General features: G+C 39.5%; 1 protein-coding gene across 4 annotated transcripts in view; it reads right to left on the bottom strand.

Annotated features, from left to right (window-relative positions):
• Positions 1 to 3079: 3079 nt before the first annotated feature.
• The window catches only part of prkcaa (protein kinase C, alpha, a), a 146150-nt gene continuing 122346 nt past the window's right edge, over positions 3080 to 26883 (bottom strand). For 2 of the 4 annotated variants that reach the window (XM_067581499.1, XM_067581505.1), the window contains 5 exons: positions 26412 to 26492; positions 23913 to 24020; positions 18203 to 18343; positions 14751 to 14771; positions 3080 to 8252 (listed from right to left, as the gene is read on the bottom strand). In XM_067581499.1, the coding sequence (XP_067437600.1) occupies positions 8088 to 8252; positions 14751 to 14771; positions 18203 to 18343; positions 23913 to 24020; positions 26412 to 26492 (516 nt within the window). In that variant the 3' untranslated portion in view covers positions 3080 to 8087. The remainder of the gene's footprint in view (positions 8253 to 14750; positions 14772 to 18202; positions 18344 to 23912; positions 24021 to 26411; positions 26493 to 26883) is intronic. The other 2 variants (XM_067581503.1, XM_067581512.1) reach the window with 1 other exon arrangement.

Genomic DNA, 26883 nt, shown 5'->3' with positions numbered 1-26883 from the left:
CCAGCATTACATCACAGTTATACAGCCTAAATTTTCTTTGTTTCACGGCAAAAATGCAGTCTGACTGTGACACTGGACATAATGCATAGAGCTGGATTAACCAGGAAAAGCTGGTGGCTGCCCTCAGGGCCCTGGAGTTGTGATTGTGTCATAATCTTATAAGACCTTCACCGTTTCAGTCTTGTGCTTATATCTTGTATATTCCTAAGTTAATCACCACACAGCAAACCTGGCCTCCAGGTAGTATTCAAGCATTAAAAAACTACACATTGCAGTGTGACAGTGTGACAGTGGGAGCAATGGGAGCACAGGTCTTTCATCTGCAGAGGGATTGTTTGTAAAACAATTGTTTCTGATGACTCAAACTAAAATTGTAATCTTCACCAGCAGGTGAATTAAATACATTTATTACAAATCACGTGGATAAAGGAAATGTGGCTGCACTTCCTGTAGTTTTTTATGTTGCTTGTCACTTGTATGCAAGATGATATAGTACACCATTTTAGAATTTGTTCATGATGTGCTAACATCATATACTGTATGTCATTTTGTCAATATGCAGTTTTGTCACATCTACTGTCACATGTTGAAAATAAGTACTTTTTTTGTTGTTGTTGTTTATGTTGAAGATGTAAGAATTTCAGGAATGTATAGACTTGTACTGTGCCAAATCTCAGGATCTACCATATTGTTGTCAAACAACTGCACATGAAAAAGTGACTTGATAAAGTGATTTAGTCATGCTGTACAGTATTGTTGTGCCAAAACCACAAAACGTTTCATTTCAGCCAGTTCTGAAAATGCCAAAAAGCCACCATCACTTTTCTGTACAATAAAAGGAACATGTAACCAGTTTTCCACTGCTATAGTAACTCAGTTTAAGAAAGGTGAGTGTACATCTGTTTCTAAATGCAAATATGAACTGCAGTAGAAGCAGAAGATACAACACAATGTCTGTTTGGCTCTTCCCACATTGTTCCCCTGTCCATTGTTGAAATGTCTTCCCTGTTGAGACACAAACTGTAGTTTTGTATGGATTTTGTAAATCTACTTTTGCAAGTTGAAGAAAAATTCTGTTCAATAAACCTTGTGTTAAACATGACAGTCTCATGATAGAATATGACATGTTAAGGACGGCAAAGATTTACACAGCCTGAGCTGCTGTCAGACTGAATTCAGCACAAACCATCTCTGAGCATGTGAACATTAATTCAGTCACTTAGGAGCATCTGGCGAATCACAGTCTGACTAACCACCGCATTCTGTTCTCAGCTGATCAGAGGCAGGGGTGAATGACGAACTCGTCATCAGCTTGGCCATGACCTGGCCTATCACACACCCTCTCATTCACCTCACAGGAGGACACTGAGGCACTTTATTATCCCATTTTATATCACTTCTTCTCACACAGAAGCTCATTTCTCACACATTTCATCATTGTATACTGTTAAAGCAAACTTATTCTCTCCTCTTCCATTTTCTCATCTGCTTTGACAAATGTCAAAGCCTGAAGCAAGATTTAAGCTTCTTCAGGAACATGAGCGTTCCTGGCATCCTTTGGAAATACTCAGCGCTTGCTGACCAGAACATGGTGAAGCAAGAATCTTGTAAAGCTTTTCTCCCATAGAATTTAAACACCACAATTGACTATTTACAGAACAAAGCATGTCTCCTCGTTCACTGCGCCTCCAACATCTTACCTTCAATGTCCCCTCAGAAAGAAAGGCAAATAATTTGCAGTTGTATTATGTGACACAAGTGCATAAAACCCCCTTTTTTTTTATAAATCAAGGTATATTTTCCACAAGAGTTTGGACTCCTCCAGAATTGTGACCACATGCAGACTCAGAAAAACATGGTTCTGTCATTTTTTATGTTTCTGTCTTCATTTGTTTCTTCCTTTCTTTATATAACACAAACATAAATCATTCATTCAGCTTCTGTAATGCACTCCGACTTAGTCATTATTCACAAAGATGCTAATATGTATCAGACTGTAACAGTAATGCATCTGTTTTACTTAAGGCCACAAAGGCTCTCACAACAAAGCAATATGGCCGTATATATATTGTAACTTAGCTCTTGCAGTTTCATAACAGACGAAGTTATGCCGAAGATGTGTGTGTGTGTATCTCTGTGTGTATTCGTCTGTTCGTGTAATAGAGAGAGAATCAGATAAACCAGTGGACTGAAACATATAAGTGTTAAACAAAAGCTCACACACCAGCTGGGTCCACAGTAAACACACTGCAGGGCTTTCTCTAATCAGATGGCAGCTATGCGTCGTCTGAGAACATGTGAAGAAGTGAACATACGTTTTTATTCTATGTAACCAAACTGAATTTATTCTAATCATATGCTATCTGAACTACTGATGCATGATTTCATATTCATTTCAAGTGTTGGCTCATTTGACTTTAAAGAACAATAAACATTGGAAACTTTGTCAAATAGCATCAATAAACTACAACTGAGAGAATTTTACAAAGCTTGGACTAATTGAACTGTATGGACAGTTGTGGGTAAAAACTCATTTCACATCTTCAACATGCTACAGAAGGCACACAGTATTACTCCTGTACATGCACACAAAATATAATCTATCCAGCAGAGTTGGAATAATGCGTAAGACATTGGGAGGCTTGTGTCACAAAAGAATAGTAAAAGACAGTGGCAATATTTCTACTGATGCAATGGCTGTTATAGCCTACTGTAAGAGATAAAAAATGAAATTCTCCACCTAGACACAGGAGCTGCTGTTCTCAATTGATCAGCATTTTAAGTGCATGTGTATTATTAGAATTTCTCCAGCAACGTTGGCTCCTTTGCAAACTTTTAAATGAGAAAACCTGACCGTGATGTGTCACTGCAACGTTAGGTGATGCCACTGACACATCTCTCAAAATAGATCAAAATACACCTGTCCCAGTCTGGGTGAAACCAAAAAACTGCACCAAAAGGATTAAATTAGGCATATAGTCATTCATGCTGTTATATTATAATGTGTTAAGTTTAAGTTTTGAGTTCAACATCACCAGTGGTTCCCTCAAAGATAAAAAAAATACTATAGGTATGGACCTCATTTTCCTTTTTTTATTTGCATTATCATACATTAGGTACAAATGACACAATCAATTACAAGGTAAGTAGCTCAGACTCATTTTAAAGGTTTCAGGCTGACAGGGGAAGAAAACAAACATACACCATTTGCAAAATACAATATATTCTTTCTTTTACAGTCTATGTAGATATCTACTGTAAGTCATTTATGTACAAAGACGTGGGAGATTATAAATGAACATAGAGAGGGGAGTAAGAGACCATGTTACTGTATGGGTTAAGAGATAAGGCATTCCTGCACATCATTGATCCTGTGCTCTTGTACGGCCAACGGGATGGCAGTTCACTTCAACTCTCTCAGTTCACAGCGAACACACAGGACACGGCGGAGAGCAAAGACTGACTACAATGAAAAGGGATGTAAAACCAGACGAATCTAAAGCGAACAAATACATAAAAGCAGTATTGTAAGAAATGCCAATTTAAAAAAAAAAAAAAAAATCTCTCTCTCAAACCGTACATTTAAGATTATATCTTTACAGAAGTTACTTCATTATTATCTGGCCATCCTAATCAATTAAACTAAAAACAAAATGGTGATGACATCGAATAGAATGTAAACAAAGTAAAACACCAAATACATGTGGCTCCTATAACTCCTTTCCCATGGTGCATTTGGGGGGAGAACCAGTAGAGGAAAGGGTGGAATTGATGCCAACTGCGGGTGAATTACACAAGACAAATCAACTGCTTTCCTGACCTGATGGGATTTAATAGGTGGAAGAGGGAGGACATTGTCGATAAGATGATGGATTGACTTGGCCCAGGCACTGAGGAAGGAGGGACAGGTAGAGCGAAAGAGGGCAAACAGGAGACGACAAGGGAGGGGTGGTTTAATGCGACGAGGCACAGGGGTCATCCTCCAAACAAGCCATTGTCATCTATCCTTTTATTCATTGAACTAAACCCCATCAATCACCTGTTCATTGTCCCTTCACTTCTTTAATCACTCAATAAATTCCTTTGATATTGTCTACACATTAATTTATTAACTCACTACATCATTCAGTCATTAATAGGCACAGGGAGGTAAAGGTAAAAGCAAGCAGACACAGAAGGATGAGTCAAGTTGTAGTTTTAGGACTGTAAAGGTTATTGGCGTCAGTCAACAAAACTCTGATTTACTGAACATTTGTGTGAACAAAGTGAACACATTCATGAGAATTAGATTAAGCTGAAACACTAACATGTAGTACAATGAAGGAAAACTGAGTAAATTAACATAGTTTGAAAATGAATTAAAAATACAACAAGTGGAGTCATGCTATGCTGTTAAAATGGAGAGTTGAGAGCAGAACAAGAAGGACGACGATAAAGAAGATGTATAGTATATCTGTTCAAGTTGGGAAAGGCACACAAGGGGAGAGTAAGTAACCTTTTTTTTCATGCCCACACTGACTGTGACTTGACATATTGAAAACATTTCTATAAAGAAAGAAAGATTAGGAAATGAGTCATCGGAGATTCTATTAAAGGGATGGACTTGTAAGTAGAGCTAGACTACTATGTCAGCACATACAGAGGTGCAAGTTAGGCTCAGACAAGCGCAAGACTGTTGCTGAGTAAACTCTAAGTATGTACAAGGTATATTTTCTCTCACTTCTGTGAAATTCACTGTGGATGTTAAAATCAAACGAAATGTTTTTCAGACACAATTATGCCCAAGGCTAGACAGGCTACATGGAAGAGAAATTTGAGTACCGTGTGTATTGTTTGTATGGTAAGTCAACTATCAAACTGACTGGCATTGTAAAGTGTACTGACACAATGTGCACTGGTATACTCATGACAGCATGCTATATGTTATGTGGCCAACAGAGTGTACAGCAGGTGTGGCTTTAGGCAGATCTCAGCCTGTAGACGGAAGAAGCTGCCACAAAGAGTCATTCATTTGACTACAGCTAGTGCAACGCTGCTATTGTTGGGTTCTGGCATTTCCAGGTTTGGCACATGCAAAGGGTTATATATACGATAGGAAACACGGTAGACGAGTGCACAACTCTTAGAAAAACGTGGAGAAAATATTACAAACGTTTCAATAGTTCCTATCTAAAATCAGTCAGATATGAGTTTTCCAATGTGATATATATATCCTTTGAACATTCCTGAATTTCTTGAGCAGAAGCTGGAGAAATAAACCTCACAACATCGACAACAACTGACAAAAGCTAAAAAATAAACAGCAAAAGGAAAAAAAAAAAAAAAACCCAAAAAGATTTTACAAAGAGACGACAACACAACATTAAGATTATAACATAAACCCCATTAATGAGACACTAGAGAGTGAGTGGTCCCATAGGTCTACCAACGAGCATCACAACTCACCACAGATCTGCATTCAGTGTTCCACATCACCCTAAATAGGTAAAGGCAAAAGGAACAAGGGGCCATAATGTATATACTGTATATCAAGCATCTACAGAGAAAGAGTACTGATCTCGAACCAGCGACTAGGTCTCAGGAAAGAGTCGTTTCAAAAGGAGTCTATTAGTATCTATTTAAAAGTAGAATCTAACAACTGTACTGTAGATAAATGTCTCTTCTGTTATCTACAGCCCCCTGCAATCTCATGTCTTTTTTGGCAAAATCACTGTTTTTTTCCTCACTTTTCCTTTCACACATGGCTTACTGTGCCAATCTGCCTGAGCATCTGAACTTCTGAATTGTGATTTGTGGGTAGTACAGTCCCGAAAGAGTCTTAAAGAGCCTAGCTGGTGTCAGATCAGCACTCCTACGTTGCCTGAGTGTGATGTTTAATGACCCACCTAAAATTTGGCCAATAGAGATCTGTGCTTACAGTGATACTACACCCTTAATCAATTTTTTTTTTTTTCAAGTATGCAACACTCACAGACATTTTACCACCTTGAAAAGTTGTTACTATTCGAATTCATCGCAATCGATGTGAATTCCAGCAGACGCTTAACTCTAAACTTACGTTTCGAGCGGAGTATCACTTTTAAAGTTATAACTCGTTGAGGTTTTATATTTAACAGCATGCAGCATTTAATGGATCACGTGCATGAATGATGCCTACCGACAGCATGCAGATACACAGGGACAGTCAGACACTCATCCGATCGACACACGATTTGCAGTCATTGAATATGATGAAAGAAAATAAAACTAACAACAACAACAACAAAAAAAAACTTTGATAAATCTGCCAAAACAAGTCGCACAGCTATTTCTCACAACTTGCTAAATCTGGATGCTGTTAAAGAAACATCCAGCTGTTGATCTATACTGGGTACTTTCCTAGTTTCATTTTTTTTTTACACATACAAATATTGGTTTATCTAATTAATGTAATAAAAGCACATTCAGGTGTTGGTATAAAAACTGTAACTTGCTATACTCTCTTTAAATAACTCATGATTATTTACAAAGGAGTTATACACTGATATTTGATACATTAAAATATTAATCTGATCTAATGGAAAAAAAAATATGTATGAGATCACAAAAAAAGAGGAGAACTAAACTATTTGGAAGATATGAAAGAAACAAAAAAAAAAAAAGGGAAACTAAAAATGATTTAACAAATAATGACTATGTTGACATACTCCTGATGAAGGATGAGTTTGTTCTCTGGACGATGAAGCGTTTTCAGAAAAAGATATTCCTTTCAGCAAAAGTGTTTCTGATTCGTAACGTCTGTATCCAAGAAACCTGACAAATGTGTTTTATCTACTCTTGAGGGCATGATACTGTGTGCAGTATAACGTTGCATGGTTAATACACAATGACATCATGTTATATTCTAGAAAAAAAAAAAAAAAAACAGTTTATCAAAATGTCTTTACTGGTCTCGTTATGACATTTATGGGAAGCTTTGTGGGCGTATAGTGGAACAGAGATGGTGGTTAACACTGACTAGTGTTAGAAAATGACAAACTGTAAACTTTAAGTAGATATGAGAATGTTCTGCCACTGCCCGTGAACTTAAAATGATTACCGTTTACTGTGTGTCCACATAGTGTCCACAAAAAATGATTGATAAGGGAAGTATACAATCTGCAGCTCAGGTTAAGGGCTAGGAAATAGGTGATGTGTGAATTTATTTTTAAAAAACCAGGCAAAATAGGTAGATAACAGTTAAGCAAAGTTAAGTTTTGACAAATTGGAACCAACCCTGACACACTTTCATACCTGTGTGCCTCATACGGTATATTTGCGTTTTTTTTTACAGGCTGCATATTATTTCATTACAACAGTGGTTCATTCTTTAGTCGATTTGCTACGCGCACACTGGAAATAGCATTTATCACCGTCACCATTAAATCAAATTGTAAGAAAACTGTAAACATGATACAGGAAACATTGAAGTGCTGTTTCAACGCCTGCACCACCTGTCCTTCATAATTGGCTTATTTCACTGCCTTGTATGGGGAGTTTTTCAGGTCATCACATTATATCTATATAACAAGCTGTGAGCCACCGACTAGATCTGTAGACTATACTGTTATTGAGATTTGTAAGTATGAACAGTTGCACAGGCGTCTTTTTCCAGAATTAGTTACTCCATGCCTTAAATGCTATCTTAGCTGAATGCTCCTTAAATATTCTGTTGCTTATATCTTATACAGGCATAGATTCATTCATTCTCTTAATTTCATCATACACTGGCATAGTTAAATAAAGCCTCTCAGTGCTCTCTCAGTGCCTTCAGTATAAATTGCAGGGATAAAGAGGGACATTATTGTCTACAGTACATGCTCATCATTAAACTAAAGGAAATTATTTCTTGTGGTGGCCAAGAAACTCTAATCTATATTATCTATACTGGAAAATATATTGTACAGAACAAATATGCATGCCTTAGAATCCTGCTTATGAATAAAACATAAAGGTTAATGGTGTGCCTTGATCAAGTTGTGGTCAGATGTTAGGTTGGCTGTTGGTTTAAGTGGGTGGCAGTGAGCGGGGGGGGGGGGGGTTCTTCAGGGAGGTTTCCACCATCCTTCTCATGCGCTGTTGTGGAGAGACGGGTGTATAAACTCCGGGTTGATGAAAGAGAACCCTGCAAACTCAGCCTGGTCGATGTTGGCAATAACCAGCTCGTCGGGGGGTGTGAGCTGGGGCTGAGTGCGAGTGAAGAACTTGTCAAAGTTCTCGGCCGCTTTGCCGCACTGTAGAAAAGAGAGACAGAGAAAGGGGAGAAACGTTTAGACACAGAGTTTATAAAAATGATGTGAAACAGAGATGTGAACTAGACAGAACAGACATGGAAAATTGGAGCGTTTGCAAAAAAAGTGCGTGCGCGGTGCACAGCAATTCTAAAGCAGATTTTTGTTTTTAACCTCTTGGGAAATTTTGACAAATGAGCCCAAAGCAAAGCTCACACATCATCATCATAGTCATCATCAAACATCATCAATCACTACCATTGTCATCACTATTCACGTTGCTAAATAAAAATCACACTGGGCTGTGCAGCTAGGCGATGTGCATAAACAATGCAGCAAGCACTACGTTTCACCTGTTGACTAATTAAAATGTAAGCGCGCCACATCAAAACAGGCCTTCCTCTTCTTCCTTATTCCTTACTTGTTCCTCTTCCCCCTGGCCTACATAGAAACGGAGAACATTGACTCATGCATGACACCTGATCCCCCACTTTTACTCTATCCACATCAGATTACATGCTCTACATCTCATTCACCCTAAATTGCAAGGGACCCGATCACTGGCACAGCTGTGGAACAAGAACAGTTTCACAAAAACAAGGCCCAGGATTGATTCTCTGAGAGGACGCGGTGTCAGGACCTCTGCATCAAGGCGAGCTGTGTTTGCGCTGACCTCATCACCTGCTGTAACGCAGCTCTTTTATCCCGGCTCAGGTGTGATATGTACACACTTTTGTGCATTTGACCCCCAACTGTCAATGCTAATCATGTTACAAAAGAAGGAAACGATTCCTCAAATAAAAAAAAAGCAACAGCGTCAAGGTGCAACAAGGTCACAAAAGGGTTAATTAGTGTGTTCATAAGAGGGAGGCGAGGCTGTCGAGATTTAAAACGAGACATCGAAATGTTTTCATGTTTCTGTGATGGGAGGATAATCAAATTAAATCAAAGACATGGAAACGGATCATGTCACATAGTGGATTAATTAGCACTTCAGAGAACTTCTGAGCAAACGAAGGTCATGTACACGTTCGGGGGATGTGGGTGTGCATCTCGTTCTGTTGCTGCAGTGATATTCCGTATGAAAAACTCTGTTTGACCACAGCTGCTTTAAAGATTAAAAACAAATGTATTAAAATGTAGTTTCCATAGCGATCATTGCAGCTGCCTTTTACACTTGGTTAAGTATAACTAAAGTATACACTATTGTGCCAGTGAAGTGTTATTGTTTCACACTGTTAATAGCTTGTACTCATTCTTGTACCCATTTTGTGCAGTACAGGGTGTTTCTGTGAATCAAGTTGCATATTGCAAATTTGATGTCAGGTCAGATTACTGAGATTTGCATTTTCTTCACCAATTAGCTCAGGTTAGAGAAAAATAACACAGTGCAAGGTTCAGTCATCTCATGTGCTATTTTAATTGCTTTACCAGGAAATGCAAAACAGATCCTGTTGAAAAGCTACTTCGATATCTGCTAGGCTTTTCTGTCTAACATAATAACCACTGCCAATACTAGGCAACAACTGTAAGAGCTGAAAACATGGAAACCAGCTGTTTTATCTCCTTCCAAGCAAATCTAATATATGCTACTGTATATTTCCTTGCAGTAATTCTGCGCCTCTCACTCAAGGCTATCAGTGTGCTCTTAGAATTTGCTTTTGGAAGATCTGCTCTGAGTGTAATCTCTAACACAACACTGCCAGCGTGCCACGCTCCCTCTTGCATCCTTTTAAAGCAGCAGAAAGAAGATGATTTAATCTGTCCTGGTCGATTTCTGTCCTGATCTTGTGAATCAGGAACTGTAAGTACCAACGCTTTATGTGCTGTCAGTCACCTTACACTTTAAATCCTGCGACACACTGGCGTCAACATGCAAAGGCTTTAATTTGTCATGTAGAAGTGGTTTGCAACTGGCTAACCTTTAAAGGGCACCTTGACTTCAGATCGTGACCTTCAGGTAGATATAGAATATTTAAAGCAGAGAATGTGAAGAGTTCTCGTCTCTTTTAAGTTATGAGAAATGAGAAAAAAAAGAGTGTACAACAAGAAAGAGAGAAGGCTGCGCACTATCCTTCTCTATCCTCATCAGCTAGTCCACCTACACACTGGGCTCACCTACATGGATGCATGCATTGGCAAACACACTCACACACTCAATCATACATCTGAATACACAGAAGCACTCTTACGCTAAGACCTCGTGCTCCATTTGATAAGCTTTCGTGTTCCCTTGGGAGATACTGTTCTGCAGCTGGCTGTGAGTCTAACTGGCTCTGTGAAGCCAAATGCCATGGGGCTCTAAGAGAGGACTTGCATAGAAAGGAAGGGTGATGGCAACCGTCGCACTTTTGGCACCGTTGTCATAGAAATAAATATCAGTGCATTAAACTCAAAGGTCTGTTGTGACTGAAAAGGCAATATTTCACTGAACATTACATCAGCGATGTAATGTTCGGTGCTATTTACATACAGTACGGGGCGCTGCTTGAAAGAAGCAGATTATAATGTTACTCCACGATGTGCCCTTTCTGTCCGATGACGGTTGTCCACTAGACGTGTTCAGTACATGTATGAATTAATGGTTATCAACAAATACTGAATCGCCTTTGTCACTGACTGAACCAGTAGCTTTTAGCTGTGGAGCTCCCATCAGTGGTGACTTCTCAGCTCAGCCATGATTCACAGTAAGTTACCTTCTCATTAAAGCATATTAAAAGGTCACTAACGCTACAGAAACAATCATAATCTGATAACTCTGCTGTAAATAATAGGCTGCTGAGCTATTAAGACTTATGTACAGCGTGTGTATGGGCTAGTTTTGTACTGACTTTTCTTTTTTTTTTCTGAATGCTGCTATGAGCAAAGCCCTCTTGGCATCTACTAACTTCTGCTTCACCCATCACATTTACTTCAAAACAACCCAACAGAGAGAACTACTCTACTACTAAATGACTGAACACCATTGGTTGCACTTTGGCCACATGGCTCTTTTTAGGGTAAAACTGACTGAATGACATGACTACACGTTTTGATCCAGTTCAGGACCTGTGTCCCTGGTTCTGGACTGGGAGATCCACGCTGCTATGTCACTAGAAACAGGACAGCACATTTGTTTAGGGAGGATGCTTGAAGAGAAGTAAGGTTATATAGACAAGACAGCCCTTGGTCAGCCATTACACATCCTTCCTTCCTCATCTTTCAGTCCCTTCCAATAAGCTTTAATCATTAGTATTAGGGCAGTTTGAGCCCACAACCAACTGTGACCTGGCATTGAAACTCTTGACTAACTCATGACTAACTGGCCTTATCTACTGCTGCCCTACATTCACAGACATGACATCACTGTCTTTGTAAGTGTGCGCATGTTTGTTTTAACGTGAGTGTCAATGTGTATGTATGTTCCAGCGAGTCTTTGTGTGTTTAAGGAGTGTCTGTCTGTGTTTGTCATGCAAACACATTGTGGTCTACAGGTACAGACATTGCTATTTGTTTTCTTCTTCTTCTTTTTTTTTATTAGGGAGGCTAGACAAAACACGTCATGTGATTTAAAAGAACTGAGTACAACAGAACATAAATACAATGAGACACAGTGTGTGTTCATATGTGTGTGTGTGTGTGTGAGGTTTTTTTTTAAATGTCCCTCCATGACTGTTGTTACTGACAGGTGGCGTTTGCTCCGAGCCACTACCACCCTGTCAAAGACGATAGAAGGCAGGACACACACTCTTCAAGATAGGGGGCAAATGTTGCTTTTTGTGTGGGTGTGTGTTGTCTCTGAATGTACCCTCACCCTGCAGATACCTGATGGGTAATACCCAGCATCCTTCAACTGCTGCGCCTCTCTTGTCTACTTGTCTACATCTATCCATCACTGACCATCCTTCGCTCAAGTGAAGGATGGTCACCAACGACAATCACCGGCACCGAGATGTCCCCTTCTGGACACTGGGCTTCTGCAGTGTGACCACAAAGCATATGTGGGATGAGGCTGGTTAGCATGTTGTGGTCACTACTCGCAGTGCTGAGGGCTGAAAGTTAAAAATATTTCTGTTTTTCTGTTTTTTGAGATGGAGGATCACACTTGCAATGAGGACCTTGAATAGACGATTTCATAAGAGCTGCTCTCAGAAGATAAACGAAGCTGAAAAGATAAGCTCGACAAGAACAGAAGGAGAAAATGAGGTTATGAACCATGTTGTTATGAAAATCTGGACCACTGCTTTGTGATGTGTTTGGGAACCCTTCTGGAAGAACACAGGACTGGTCTTCCATCTTCTCATTGGTGTGATTCAGCTAAACCTTATGGGTTGAGACCAAAGCTATTATGCTGTTGATACATCATCCCCATACACAGTGACATAGTGTCCTACATGGGTTTTTGACCTACTTTCTCGCATCTTTAGTCTCCCTCTCTCTCTCTCTCTCTCTCTGCACACATACAGGCATACACGCCTCTGCACGCAAGCACATTAAAAGAACACTCAGCTACTTAGGATGATAAATGAGCTCCTGCCTCCATTAAGAGTTGTGCCAAGACTCCCTCTCTCTCTCTCTCTCTCTCTCTCGTTCTCTACCTCTCTCTCTCCCTGAAGCCACAACCATCTCCCAAACATTATGCTTTGTTTTGCTGAATTGTTATCTTGTTATTAGCAGCTTATATAAGGCATCAGTCATCTGAAACAATTCTTAGTTTAAGTAAGAAGTGGGGAAGTAATGATTTTCATGAACTGAATTTGAGACATTTAATTTTGCTTTATATTGATTTATCTACTATTTAATTTCCACTGTGCCCTATTTCTTGAATGTTTCATGTGACTAAATCACTAAAACACAGTTAAACCAATAGATTACTGGTGCAGAAAGTCCTGACACGACCAATTGTGCTTTGGCTATATACACCAAAGAAGTGGAGTTAAACAGATGCAAAAGTTCATCATTTCAAATCAACAAATCATTTATTCAATGTGACTTTGTAAACAAAATCCAAAAAGCAGCAATTACATGTATCTGCATCTGTTGAGAAATGAACGATGCGGTAGATTTTTACTGAAAACATGATGGAAAATACCAACTCTCTTGACCTCAAATTAGGAAATAAATAAATAAATAACTGTGGGAAAAAAAATAAATTCACAAACAAACCGAAAACGTTCCCTCTTTTGTGTCCCGTAAGCTAAAAGAAGAATGAGACATGCTCAGATGCTCAGTCAAGTTGCAACAGTCTGTGCCTCTCGTTTTCTTACAGCTACAGTGACTCATGGACTCATCCGTATTGCCATCATATTCTGTATGCTTGTGTGTGTGTGTTCATGTATCCCGTCAAGCATGTGCATCCCTTCCTTGGACGATGTTCCCGAGACTTCTGCGCGGTGACTAAGTCCTCCCACTCTTTCTTGCCCTGCCTCCCTCCCTCCCTCCCTTCATTCACTGCTCCCATCACTATCAATCAGCAGCTTTCCTGTTTGACCTACTTTTTCCATCCCTTTCCTCTCCCTTCAGCCATAAAGACGGTCGGTCATCCACAAGTGGGCGTGAAGCGTGTGTGTGCGTCGAGTGCGTTGTCTTCTCCAGAAATTAGCCTCCTTTCATTGCAACACCGCTCGCTGGATGTGGCATTTAAGTACGTGCTGTGTGCTTATTTTTGTCACCTGCGGTAGACGTCTGCACGGTGACAACATCCAGCGCTATGAATATGGATCAACTCTTACTGAGCCTGTGCCCTGACACTCATTCTACCGCATAGACTTTGTCCCCTCTGTGCTGTCTGAAGCCTTGGTCCAATAGATACAGATGGTTTGAATCTCTCAGCTGGGTGCAGCCAGTGTATTGATTGCAATTCCACAGCTGTCACAGGCGGATGAAGTGAGATTGAGCAGGGATAGATGCACAAGGAGAAAGGAAAGAGGAGGGGGAGTGGATTAGAGAGGCAGGGTTAGACCTAGTGAAGGGTGAGAGGGAGGTGTATAATAATAGCCATTTTTTGGTGGTAATGGACTCAGAAACATCGCTGTATTACATGACATAGTAAGATGGACATGGTGGATCATTACAGAGTAGGCGATGGTGGTCACAGGGAGCATTCGACAATGTTTTCCTTCCCTCCTTCCATCTCGATCACCTTTCATCCGTATCTACATCTATAACCAGACCCATGCAAGCATGCGCTGTGCAAAGGACATGCATCTATCTCTCTACAACTTCGGCGTGGACACATAACTCACAGAAGCTTTCATTTCTCTCCCTGATACGGCTGACCCATCCCTGCCTCCTCTACATATCAACAAACTCGCACTCGTATGCAGCAAACAGACGCACAGACATGCAAGGAAATCTTCCTCCCCTGCTCTTCTTAATCTCTGTTAACCTTCACTTTCTTTAACCTTCCCACACACACACACACATACATTTACTCACACACATACACACACAAAGCACACACAGCATTTCCAGCACATCCACTCAGCAGGAGACCACATGGACAAAGAGGCCAGGCTTCACCTTATAAGAGGAACTGGAGCCCTTGAGGGTTGAAACAGAAAAGAAATACTATATTTAAACTGAATATGTAAGGGACACACACACACACACACACACACACACAAGTCACTGAGTGACCTACTTCATCTTTGTTGCCTGTTGACTCCTGTTATTTAAAGAAATTCAGTCTATATGAACTCTATATGTGTGTGTGTGTGTGTACAGTACCAGTCAAAAGTTTGGACACAGTTTTGACTGGTATAAGAGAGAGAGAGAATGATAGAGAGACAGGGAGAATGTGTGCGTACTCTACATGATCATGTGTATACTCCAAGGACCTCATACTGTGCAGCAAAATGTGAGCTATATGAGAAACGCATTCATAATAAATGGACGTTACATTAATTATACATTGAGATGAGAAGCTTTGAAATTACTTATGGCCCATATAACACATGTATGTATCTTACGCCTGCAGCTGCGTTCTGACTGCAGTAAAGAGCATCAAGTCAAGGGCTGTATTATATTCCATATCACGGGTCACTAGACATCAGAGTGACTTCAGTGTAGGGTTAATGTACCGATCCTGTCTCTTATGCAAAGCTGAAAATTTAGAGCTGAAACCTTTAGTCCATTAATTGATCAGTGGATTGACATAGAAATAAGTATTTTGATGTTCGATTCCCACTGTTTTGTATGATTGTAAACTGAATGTCGTTAACTGTCTGTTGGATAAAGTAAGGCTTTTGGAAACATGTTCTTGGTTGCTGGGAAACCGTGACGGATATTTTTCATTATTTTTTTGGCATTTCATAAACTAAAGGATTTATTGAGTGATTGAAAAAATAATCGTCAGACTGAATGATAATGAAAACAATCATTAGTCGAAGCCCTAAAATGTTGTTTACTGTGAAGATGATGACAGTAATGTTTTTATAAAACTATATAACGCTGGTGTAGTTTTGCTGTCAGTGAGAGCAGATTTAAATCAATGACGCTCCTGACACCTTCATGATGAGACACTGTGTGGTGGTTTACAGCGATGGTATGAGCTTCATTTCCACTTTCTGCATTCATCTTCATACAATGAGACCTACTGCAACAACACAGGTCTCATTTCCAGTAAATAACATCAGTTATTTACTAGAAATCTCCAGCAACATGTGGGAGTGTCAACAACACGTCTGCTCTAGAGCCTGTGTGCTGTTACTTGTGTGTGATGTTATTTTATACTGTAGCTTACAAGCCTAGTGATGGACTATAATGACCTGCTCACTTCTCTACTCTTTAGTCAACATTTGTTGTTTTTAATTGAGTTCTATAATTAAACTGACTTGTTTTTTTCATGGACTAGTCTCCCGGATGATCTGTTTATGTTGAAAAAATGATTATTCATATATTGAAGGGTTTACCTAAATCACAAAATAAGATGTTTTTTCACTTACAGCTAGTGAGCTATGCAGGTAGCTTTGATTTTATTTATTAACAGCTATAGCTGGGGGGAAACCTTTGTAAAAGTCTCTTCTTTTTCCCAAGGAGTTTTACCTGTTATTAAATTTGAAGTAAATCCTCCTAGAATTATTAATACAAATGCTATTTTGAAAAGGACTTAAAAGGTGCATGCCAAGTACAACAACATGACAGTCTGAAGTATGCTCTCTTAACTTTGTTGCATGTCCTCTTCTGAATTTTTTCCATTACTGCATCAACTCCAGCTGTACACTAAAAAGTAGTGGCTACTGCATGTTCCATGTAGAGGCTAACAGAAGATGATAACTAGCAAAGAAAACCTGCTGGCAAATTCATTTCACTATTTCACTTTCGGGTATAGTAGATGTCACACTGCCCTGACAGCAACATGACTGGTTCGGGGTCTGTAGCAACACCGAGCTTCAGCATGAGGACAGCGTGTGTGTGTGTGTGTGTGTGTGTGTGTGTGTGTATTGGTAGGATATGTATGTATATCAGTAAAATAAGGCCGAAAGGGAGAAAGAGGGAGGATCGGGATGGCTTGCGGTTCATTAATTTTACTGCCATAAATTGTGTAAATTCAAATGTAAAATGTCATAACACGCATATGTTCTGGTCACGCGTCTGTTTGGATTGCAAGTTTTATAATATCAACAAGAAGCATTTCCTGAGGTGATGAATTTTAGGTGCATTAAATGAGATTGGGTGATTAATGAAAACCTTAAGGAGAAAGTCCCAACCAGAAAATGTGGTGAGCACAGATAAGGATTAGCTGCCTCCTGTATATGTGTGTGTGTGTGTGTTTTTATTGTTTGGTGGTGTGGGTCCTTGGAAACATCTGAGCAATTTAGAGATGAGCTTTAATCAGCTGTAACAGTCAAACCAAGAGCATCATTTCTATAGAGAGTAAAGGACAAGAAATAATTATGTGTAAATCTGATCTTAAGCATTGATATTCCAAAAAGCATTATATAACTGGAAAATAACCTGGATTGCTGTGTTATGTACCACCTGTTTGAATTCTTTTAAATTGAAATCTCAATACCTAATAAACCTAACACTGCATGTTGTTTAAACTTCCATACAAGCGTCTTAAAAGTTCATCAATACTTTCAAATTTCTATCACTTACAATAAAAGTGTACTACTGTACTTTTCAGTTTTAACTAGTGACTTTCCCTCTGTTGTTTGTATGACAAACGTCTGACAAATACAACTTGAGGGCTGACGTACAAGTTGGTAAACAAGCAGCCAAGAACAAATATTCCTCGAGGGAGTCGAGAACACAGCAGAGGGACATAAAACGTCTCTTGCCATTTTGATTTGTCTTGTAGTGATAAGCGCATCTGCTCTCGGTTGTTCGGATAAATGCTGAATGTTGCATTTGTTCTCTTGTCTTGTTTATCTATATGGCGTTTGTATGTGAAAACGCGCTGCTTGCACTGTGCTGTGAGATACATTCTGTCGACAATAGACATACAAGAACGCTGTCGTTGAACACTGTGTTGAATTTGGGGACTGGACTAATTGCAATGAGGCAAAGGAAAGACAAAGGATGCCAAGTTTTCAAGGTGCATGGCGCAAAGTGCAGTTAAGTGTGCACTTTAGGTATTTTTAGGCAATGTCTAAATGCCTGTTGGCTTTAGATGACCTTAGTGTTGCCCCTCTCCTACAACTGTCATTAAAATACTGCACAGGTTTAAAAAAAACATCATCTGCATCTCAAGGAAATGACTCTACGCTGCACTTTGCGCCGTGCACCCACATGAGAATAGAATCCAAAGAAGCAGCGCTCCCTGTGTGACAGGAACAGATGAGTGTTATAGGAACTGTGTCCTTATTTTAATGAAGGCTAAACTCATATGACAGAGGCCACCAATCATCTCGACCTTGGTTACAGTAATTATACAAAGCGGTATCACACTTAATCAGACTATGGGGGTAAAAATTAAACTCTAAGCAAGTTCATCGCCAACTATAAAAGTCTATGTGCACAGGACTTACTACTTTGGGCTTGAAGGGCGGCTGTATCTCCCTGTTCTGAAGGCGTTCCCAGTCAATACGTCTGAAGAAGGCGTGTTCTCTGATGTCCCTCTCTCCCTCCGGGCCGCAGCCCAGACGCTTGGATGGGTGTTTGGTCATCAGCTGTTCACAGTTATAAAAAAAAAAACAATGGAGTCAGAACAAAGGAATCATAGCGGTTATTCTACTTAAACCCAGATCAAGCTGTTTTTAACAATGTTGTGAGAGGGCGTCAGATGATCAGAAAAAGAAAAAACTCTGTGTCGACTGCATGATTCAGGTTTTTTTTTTATTGCAACAACCTTTTTTCCTTCTTCAGTTTCTTAACTGAATGGAGAACATGTTCAGTTATACACAGAACATAGATTTTGGCAGAACATGGAAAAACTGTTTGGATTTAACTCTCTCAAAAGTGCTCATCAGGAAAACTCTCTCACTTTGTTTTCTCCCGCTCCGGTGTTCTCACTGATGTGTTTCATAATGTGATTCCGTCTCTTTTCTAGGTCAGTAAATGACAGCTAAACAGATGGGTCTGTAAAAGAGTGATATAATTGTTTTTTTTTTTCTTCTTCCTCTCCCTCTGCTTGTTCTGACTTTAGAGAACTGCTGCCACTTCCAATCACACTGCAGACAACATGAGGACACAGTTTGCACAAAAGCAAACTGTGATTTAAAAAAAAAAAGTACCCACAGGAAATAAAACCAACAACAGAATTTGTCCTTGTTAAATTATGTAGAAGCCCAGTGGCGTTACTTTAACATAATTGACAACATAATATGTCAGAAATACAAGTCAAAAATGAAAAGACGGTATGAGAAGAGATGAGACTTGACATCTGTAGTTTAGAATAAGATAAGATTTGTCTTGGACCACAAAAACTGTGGCTCACAACACAAGTGTTGATAATAGTTGAACAAACCAAACTTACAGCTGGAGAACATTTGAATTCTTGCTGATTGTATAAACAGAAAATGGTCTGAAGAAGGAAACAAACAGGGCAATTTTAAATGCATTAAAGCCATGTCAACTCATAATGACATATAATCGCTGACTTGATGCTTGGTGTTTAAGTGTGTATATGAAATTTCACCAGTTATACTACATATTTTGCGTTACCTCTCCCACCTCAGTGCAGGGATTTGTCCTGGTTGAATCGCTAAGGAAGATGAGGAAGTCCTCTGGAGAGGAAACCTACTGGATTTCAGTATTGACAGTCCAAGGACAAAATGACTTATTCATGCACTGGAATCTGAAATGGAAATTATCCTTTTTTTTTTTTTAAACTGAGCTAGTTTAAATGCTTAAATAGGCTGGTTTCCATGCTTTCTAAGTGGTGAGTGTATGAATACATACACAGACACACAAAAGCCCACAAGAATCCAGCGCCTCATTTAAATCCCTAATCTGTGATGCACACCTTTACATTGCAGCGCAGTCACCTTCACAGTTCTCCTGCAGTATATGACATGTTTAGCAATCATGCTGTGTGTGTTTAGTGTTCTTACACAAAGGAAGACTGTGTAACTGATGTTTATCTCTCCAGCTACAGTTTCAGACTAAAGGCAGACACATACTGTTCACCTTGAGTCTTACAGTAGCCTGTCAGTCAGGTTTCATTACTAAACTAAACTCAACGTCTGTTTTTTAGTAAACTTGAAATAACTTCCTTCTACAGTCCCAAAAGTATTTACCCAGTAAATATATAATAATTTATGGTATATTATTGGGTAATAAGTTGGGTTATAAGTAGGTAAATACAGAGAAACTACAGCTGAAATAAGAAAACCCTCCATTACCCACCAACTCAAATACCATGCAGTTGTGATCGTTTTAGCTTGGTAATAACTCAGATATAATTGCTTCTCAGGAACGCAGGCAACCAATTCTTAGAAACACGTCCTCTATTACCCATCAATTCAACTGTAGTTATTCAAGGTTTATGTTGCCCAAGTTTTGTACATCTAGAAATTAAGATATTACTTTCCAATAAATTACTTTTTTGTATATAGTTATTGTTCATGGCTACAAATAACCCAAAGGGTTTATAAGATTTACCTTAAAGTCACCTGGTAACAACCTCTGCAGGAACAGTTTAATATACTATAATTTACTATATATTTACCAGGTAAATACAGTAATTAGGGAGCTGTAAAAGGAAGGGTTACCATGACATTTGTTCCTTGTATGTGCTCTTTATCTGAGGGTGCTGAAATCTCACCATAAACGAACTAAATGTGATTTAAGAGACATGACAGTATTAAACGACACGCTCAACTTTTATGAGCGTTGGTGATTTGTGATTTCTGCAGGCCGGCTTCCTAGCTGCAAGCCCCTAAACATACAGGCCATGCATGGGCTGAGCCAAATCTAAACGAGCAGAGTGCATCCAGCTGGCAGAGTACATCAGACAACTGTTGACGAGGAAGGAAAAGTCATTTGCAGCTTTCTGTCTGTTCACAGGACTGTCAGTGACGGTGAGAAGTCATCCTCCTGCACAAGGCTGTCACCATTAAACAGCTCACACCTTGAAATGTCCTTGAAACTGACTGACTGCTGTCCTGCCACCGTGTCAATCACACGCCCAAACTTTTTTTTTTTTTATTATAACTTGATCACTCGAATTCATTTGCATAAGTGTGACGGATAACCTCACTCCTGAAAAAAAGAAAAATGCGGTGTTGACGTTTCACGGTGAAACATTTGATTATTCTATCTGCAAAACTGTTAGCACTCGAATCTCAGTGGCTCCACCGTGTCATGAAACTGTCAGCAAAGTGTTCTAGAAGTGTATAACTTTGAAGAGACCCTGCTGTTTCTGCTGAGAATGTCAAAATGTTAGATTTGACAGGACGGCGGGTAGGGAGCGAGCGAGAGTCAGGGAGACGGAGAAAAAGAGAGAATGATAAAGTAAAAGAGAAAGCAGATGGGGTCTCTAAGTCAGCAGGGCTTTCAAAACACACACACACACACACACACACACCTTCATCATCCTATAAAGCCCCTTTAGTTTACTGCGGCCTGAGATAACATATACATAGTGAGGCAAAACGTCTGATCCCATCCCATTACTTAGATGAATATGTATCTACATCTGTGACCTATTTAAAATGTAATGTACTGTACAGTATGTATATGCTCCCTCAGTATAGAAACAGTTGCAGGTATTGTAAGATAATACTCCATCTTCTGTTTGCATACAACCAATATATACTGTATAATATGTGCACAGAATTACTCTTGTCATCCTCTGCTGCTATCGTCCGTTTCTGTATTAGCATCAGTTTTCTGTCAAAACCTGTTCTTCTCTCTCAGCATCACCACTCCTGCTCCTCCCTGCACCCTGTTATTCTCCTCCTCTTCCTATCTCTGTTTATTTCCCATAAAACATTCTTTCTCTTGTTTCATATCCTTATCATCATCTTTCTCTTTCTTCTGTGGGTCACGCTGCTGGCGAGCACTATGTATCCATTAAGAGGAGGTGCTGCAGCCATGCCAGACTAGGGTTGAGACAGGGACTTGGTCTGAGACCAGGATACACACACACACACAGACACACACACACACACACACACACACACACACACACACACACACACACACACACACACACACACACACACACACGTGCACACTCAGCCAAGAAAAATTAAGGAGAAAGAAAAGGATGGGAAAAGGAAAGAGAGGGGACAAAGACAAATCAGTGGAGTTGAGGTAGGAACAAGGAGACAAAGCATGTTATTGCACAGCTCATTGAATTTGCACTGCCTCTGGACAGACATAAAACTGACACTTTCACTATTAAATTCCTTCTACATACACACACACACACACACATGTGTGTATTTCTGTTACCCTCCTGAACATTCAAAATAAAGAGTCTCTCTGAGTCTCTTCTGCTAATAAAATAAACCACTTGAGGAATGTTCCTGCAGTAATTCTCATCTTTTATTGACCAAAGAGTCCTTAGTCGAACCTCATGTCATCAGTGACTGTGAATTCATCGACAGCTGCCAAAATTCATCCATATTTCATGTCCATCAGCTCCTCTGAGGATGAACATGTATTGACATACCAGTGTTTCTTGCTGTCTTCTGAAGAGTGCATACAAAGTGCCAATGAAGGTCATACACACAGAGGTTAAAGGGCAAATGAGTGAGTGTATGCAGATGATTTTTGCCTTGTTGTCTGTACTGTGAAGCAATAAAGTGATTTTCAGTGAATACATTGGGTAAGTGTACTGTGTTCTTCCTCCGTCCCTTCCTTTTTCATTTTCTTTCAAAACATTCTGTTGTTAACATGAAACGAGACAAAGAGTTACTATATTCCAGTATTTGTCTGCTTGACTTGCACTGACCCACTGTACTGTTCAGTTCTCCCTGTCTCTGGAGATCCAGCAGCCATGTACCCATGGTAGCTGACACAGCATCTCAGGAGACTGTTGAGTATAAATACTCCTCTGTTCTTACAGAGGAGGGGGTAACTGATGGAAAACAATCTCATTGCGACTCAAAATGCTTGACTGTTTGGTTCAAAAATGATTCCCAGCTTTTTTTAAACCAGTCCTGGTAAATACTTTACTTTAATGCAATAAAACAAACTTTAAATACAATGAACACAAACAAAGTCAGTACTGGGCTACCACAATAAATACTAAACCATGCACTCTTTGGTAGTTTGGATTTGGGAATTAAGATTAGTTTTCCAGCAGCATTAATAAGTTTGTTTGCACAAATGAAGCAGAAAAAGACAAGAAATATAAGAGAGAGCTACAGTATGAAGACCTTTAATATCTTCTATCTTCTTCTAGCAGAGGTGTCTCAGCTCTCTGCTCAGTCACATACATTTCTGTCAGAATCCTAGATTCAATCATTTTGTGGATACTTTGGTCCAGAAATTGTTGAGGAGTAACACATTTGTTCTAGACATCTGGTAGATGTTTTAATGTCGGGCATATTTTGCTGATTAACAGCACAAAATGTCATATTTTCTTCATCTGTGTTGCCCATTTTTGGTTATTTATCACCACTTGAAAGAACTAACTTACTGTATTTCAGTCAAACAAACGCACCAAAGAATTGACCATTTATTGCAAATGGTTATACAGTCAGATTTGATGGAAAAGGTAATCAGAGGTGCTGCTGGGAGACTTAAGTCAGCCACACTAGTGAGGAGTATACTGGACAACAGGTTTCCTTCAATGTTTTACTAATGCATATGTCAAAGACACAGGCCCTGAGTGTGGTGAGAAGAGTCCACTAATACATAGATGAATTCCCAGAAAGTATTTTTAAAAAGCTTCATTCATACAGCATATGAGGCTAGACTAGATCTGTCTAGATCTGCAAAGCTAAGAAAAGCTGTACATCGGTCTGTGACACAGTGTGTCTGTTTTTATTCCTAAAGTTGAACAAGCGGGAAGAGTTTTGTAGTCCTTTTACATGAATTTCAGTTATCTTGGCTTCAGTGAAGAGCGTGAAAGACACAGGGTTTAAAATGCTGATTTACAGGATTTTCAACCCAGACGGGAAAAGCTTCTGGGGAAAACAGTCCCTGTTAAACAGGACAGTAGATGGAAGATGTCTATTGCTTCATATCAGACAGGTGCATTTTGTAAAACAGAGAAAAAAAAGCATATCTTGATGTTGATTATGGATTTTGCCTGACGTCACCGACTGATTTACTAACACTCACCCCTTTGCAGACGGAGACAGCCTCTTTGGACAGGGACTTGGGGTAGGACACGTTGTGCTCCATAATGGACTGGAACAACTCATCTTCATCCTCTCCATCAAATGGAGGCTGTGGATAGAAGGACACAACAATGAGAGTGCTAGTGGTTCATCCATTAAAACACAGCGGGTGAATACGTGGTTACTGTTCTGAGACCACAAACAACTTTCTACCGCTAAAAGTAAAGTGTCACCATGTATCACCGAAAGGATCCACCAGTGGTACATTTGTGTTTTTGTACCCTCTCTACCAGACAGGTAAATTGGCCACATTTGGTAAAAATAGTTTCCCCTACTGAATAAACATGGGGATGGGAAAAAACTGGACAAAAAATTGACAGAACAGGATGCTAAAGAGAGAGAATTGAGGAAGGAATGACAGAAAACGGAGAGAAAATAAGGAAAAATGGACAATTTGTGCAAACAAGTTTCACAGGAAGACCTTGCAGGGCAAATGGAGTGGATGACCCAGCTTTTTTTTCCCCTCCTCACTGCCTGGTTATCATCAGTAACCATAATGTGGGTGTTTTGACAGTCCATAAAATGAATTATTCGTCATTTCCACTCCACTGGCCCCTTCAACTAGAGATAGCCTGTCTACGTCATGCCCCCTTTACCTGATTTCACACACAGCAGAGAGATACAGAGGAAGGGAAAATCTGAATAAGTAAAAAACTTTTCTTAATTGTTGAAAAGACACTTGTTCTAAGTTAATTTGGGAGTGAGAACATACCCATCTACATGTTTTGCTTTGCTGCAGAGGAGCTAGCTTTTGCATTTATCTGCACTTTGCTTTTGGCCTTTTAGAATAGGGGTCTCTAAAAAAAATATCTTAATGAGTCATTTAGTGCTGAGTCCTGAAAACATGTTTTATTTAAACCTGAAAAGGAAATCTTCTGATGTGATGAGTGTTTTTTACTTTCTCAGCATTTTCAAATGAGAATTCTCTTGAAGCTATTCACATTAATAGTATAATTTAGAGATGAGTGATGACATTGTCATTGTAGCCATAATAATGTGGTGATAATATATGTTAAGAAGTAATCTCTGACATGCTTTGTTTCCACTATTTGCAACCACTAGAATGTGGTTTTAGGCTGATTTTGCACAGATTGGAGACACTGTAAAAAGCTAATGCTAGGCTAACCTTTAAACAAGTCATATTGTTCCTATGTAAGCAACACATGGAGCATCTTTAGCTTCCGGCTAATGCTACGCTAATTCAACAAACCTCAACTAAAAACAGAAGAAAAATAAGCTTCTTTAACAGGTCAATGTAGAAAATTGCAAATAATCGAATAAATTTTCACACAAAAGCAGAAACTAAAGGGGCATTAAAGGCTCAGACAGACAGCCGCTATGGTTGCAGGGTAAGATACAGCCTGGGGAAGGGCGCCATGTTTTAAACGTGTTGCAACAAGATATGCTGCCAGTCTAGTGCCTTTATTTGTGCACAAGTTGAGCAAATTAAATATCTAACTTGTCTGCATCAAACAGCAGCCCTCTTTTTTCTTTGTGAGATAAATAAACTTACAATGCAGCTGGAAAAAAATCTACAAATCAGTGCACGTATAATACAATACAAAAGAAAATTATTAAAACAATTATTTGTGCTAAATCTCACTGTTGTTGAATTCTAAAGCAAATTTATAAGAGTGCATAAAACCTCCAAAATATATAAATGGGCTGTTTAACACTTAAGCTCACTGTTTTTTCAGGAATTTGAATGGTGTCTTGCTACACGACTCATATCTACCATAAGGAGACTGTCTGCAGCCTATGTAGAACTGCAATCACAATCAAAGTCACGCAGCCCAGGCAGCGTGAGCAAAATCTTACATCTGTTCAACCAGATCCATTACTGAGACGGTGAAGTGTTTATGAGTAAATAATACGAGCTGCGAATGTAATGTATGTAAAGAGATACCGCTGGAATCCATGCTCCTCATACCACTTCATGATTGATCAATTAGCTGCTACTCTACATGAGGACACACTTAAAAAATCCGCAGCGAGGTTTTAGAGTACGCTGTAAGAATGTTACCGCTAATATGCTGAACACACACACACACACGCACGCACGCACGCACGCACACACACACACACACACACACCAGTTAAACCTGGGTCAATAGTAAGCTCAGCTGACTGCTTGAAAGAAGGTGAGAGGTTACACCAACTCGGATATGCCCTATGATAAGAGGAAAATGGAGGTTATGTTTGTATATGTGTCAGTGTTTATTATAAGCACTGGTGGGAAGGTCTTCAGGGAGAACCACCTGAGTACATTTAAGCTGCAGCACAGCCTCGCTGCTAGGGGGACTTTTAATGCGGCTGTGAGTGATCTGTGAGAAACTCTGTGTCTGTGTAAAGTTGTCGGCATAATATGTAGAAGTTATTACATAAGCAAGTACCGCTGTGTGTGTGTGTGTGTGTGTGTGTGTGTGTGTACACCACTCACCTGTCCTGCCAGCATTTCATAGAGCAGCACTCCATATGCCCACCAGTCAACAGAGCGTCCATATGGCTGATATGCAATGATCTGCGGAGGAAGGGAGAGAAAAAAAATTCAGCGAAACTCAAATAATTCATCTTTATCTGAAAGTAGGGCGACTCAGGTAACAGTCAAACTATAGAGAATTATTTGGCTGACTAAATTGCCATCATAATGACCCATTTTAAAACAAGCAGAGAATGTTACACTTTAATATTTCCCTGCCTGGATTTCATAACTTTGAAGATGAATAAGGTTTCATAAAGCACATCATGATAAACTGACTCAAAACCAAAGACACTTGCCGTCCCACTGAACTAGATCACAGCATACATGTGACCGCTTTGGATCTGTAGATTAAATATTAAGCTAATAACAGAATCTATGAATATTTCAGTACATTATTCATCCATTACATGTTTCACCGCTCGTCCTATAA

Source organism: Thunnus thynnus, chromosome 3 (genome assembly GCF_963924715.1).
Source record: "Thunnus thynnus chromosome 3, fThuThy2.1, whole genome shotgun sequence".
NCBI classification, from domain to species: domain Eukaryota; kingdom Metazoa; phylum Chordata; class Actinopteri; order Scombriformes; family Scombridae; genus Thunnus; species Thunnus thynnus.
Note: the sequence above shows the minus strand (reverse complement) of the source record. Positions and strands in the feature narration are given on the sequence as shown.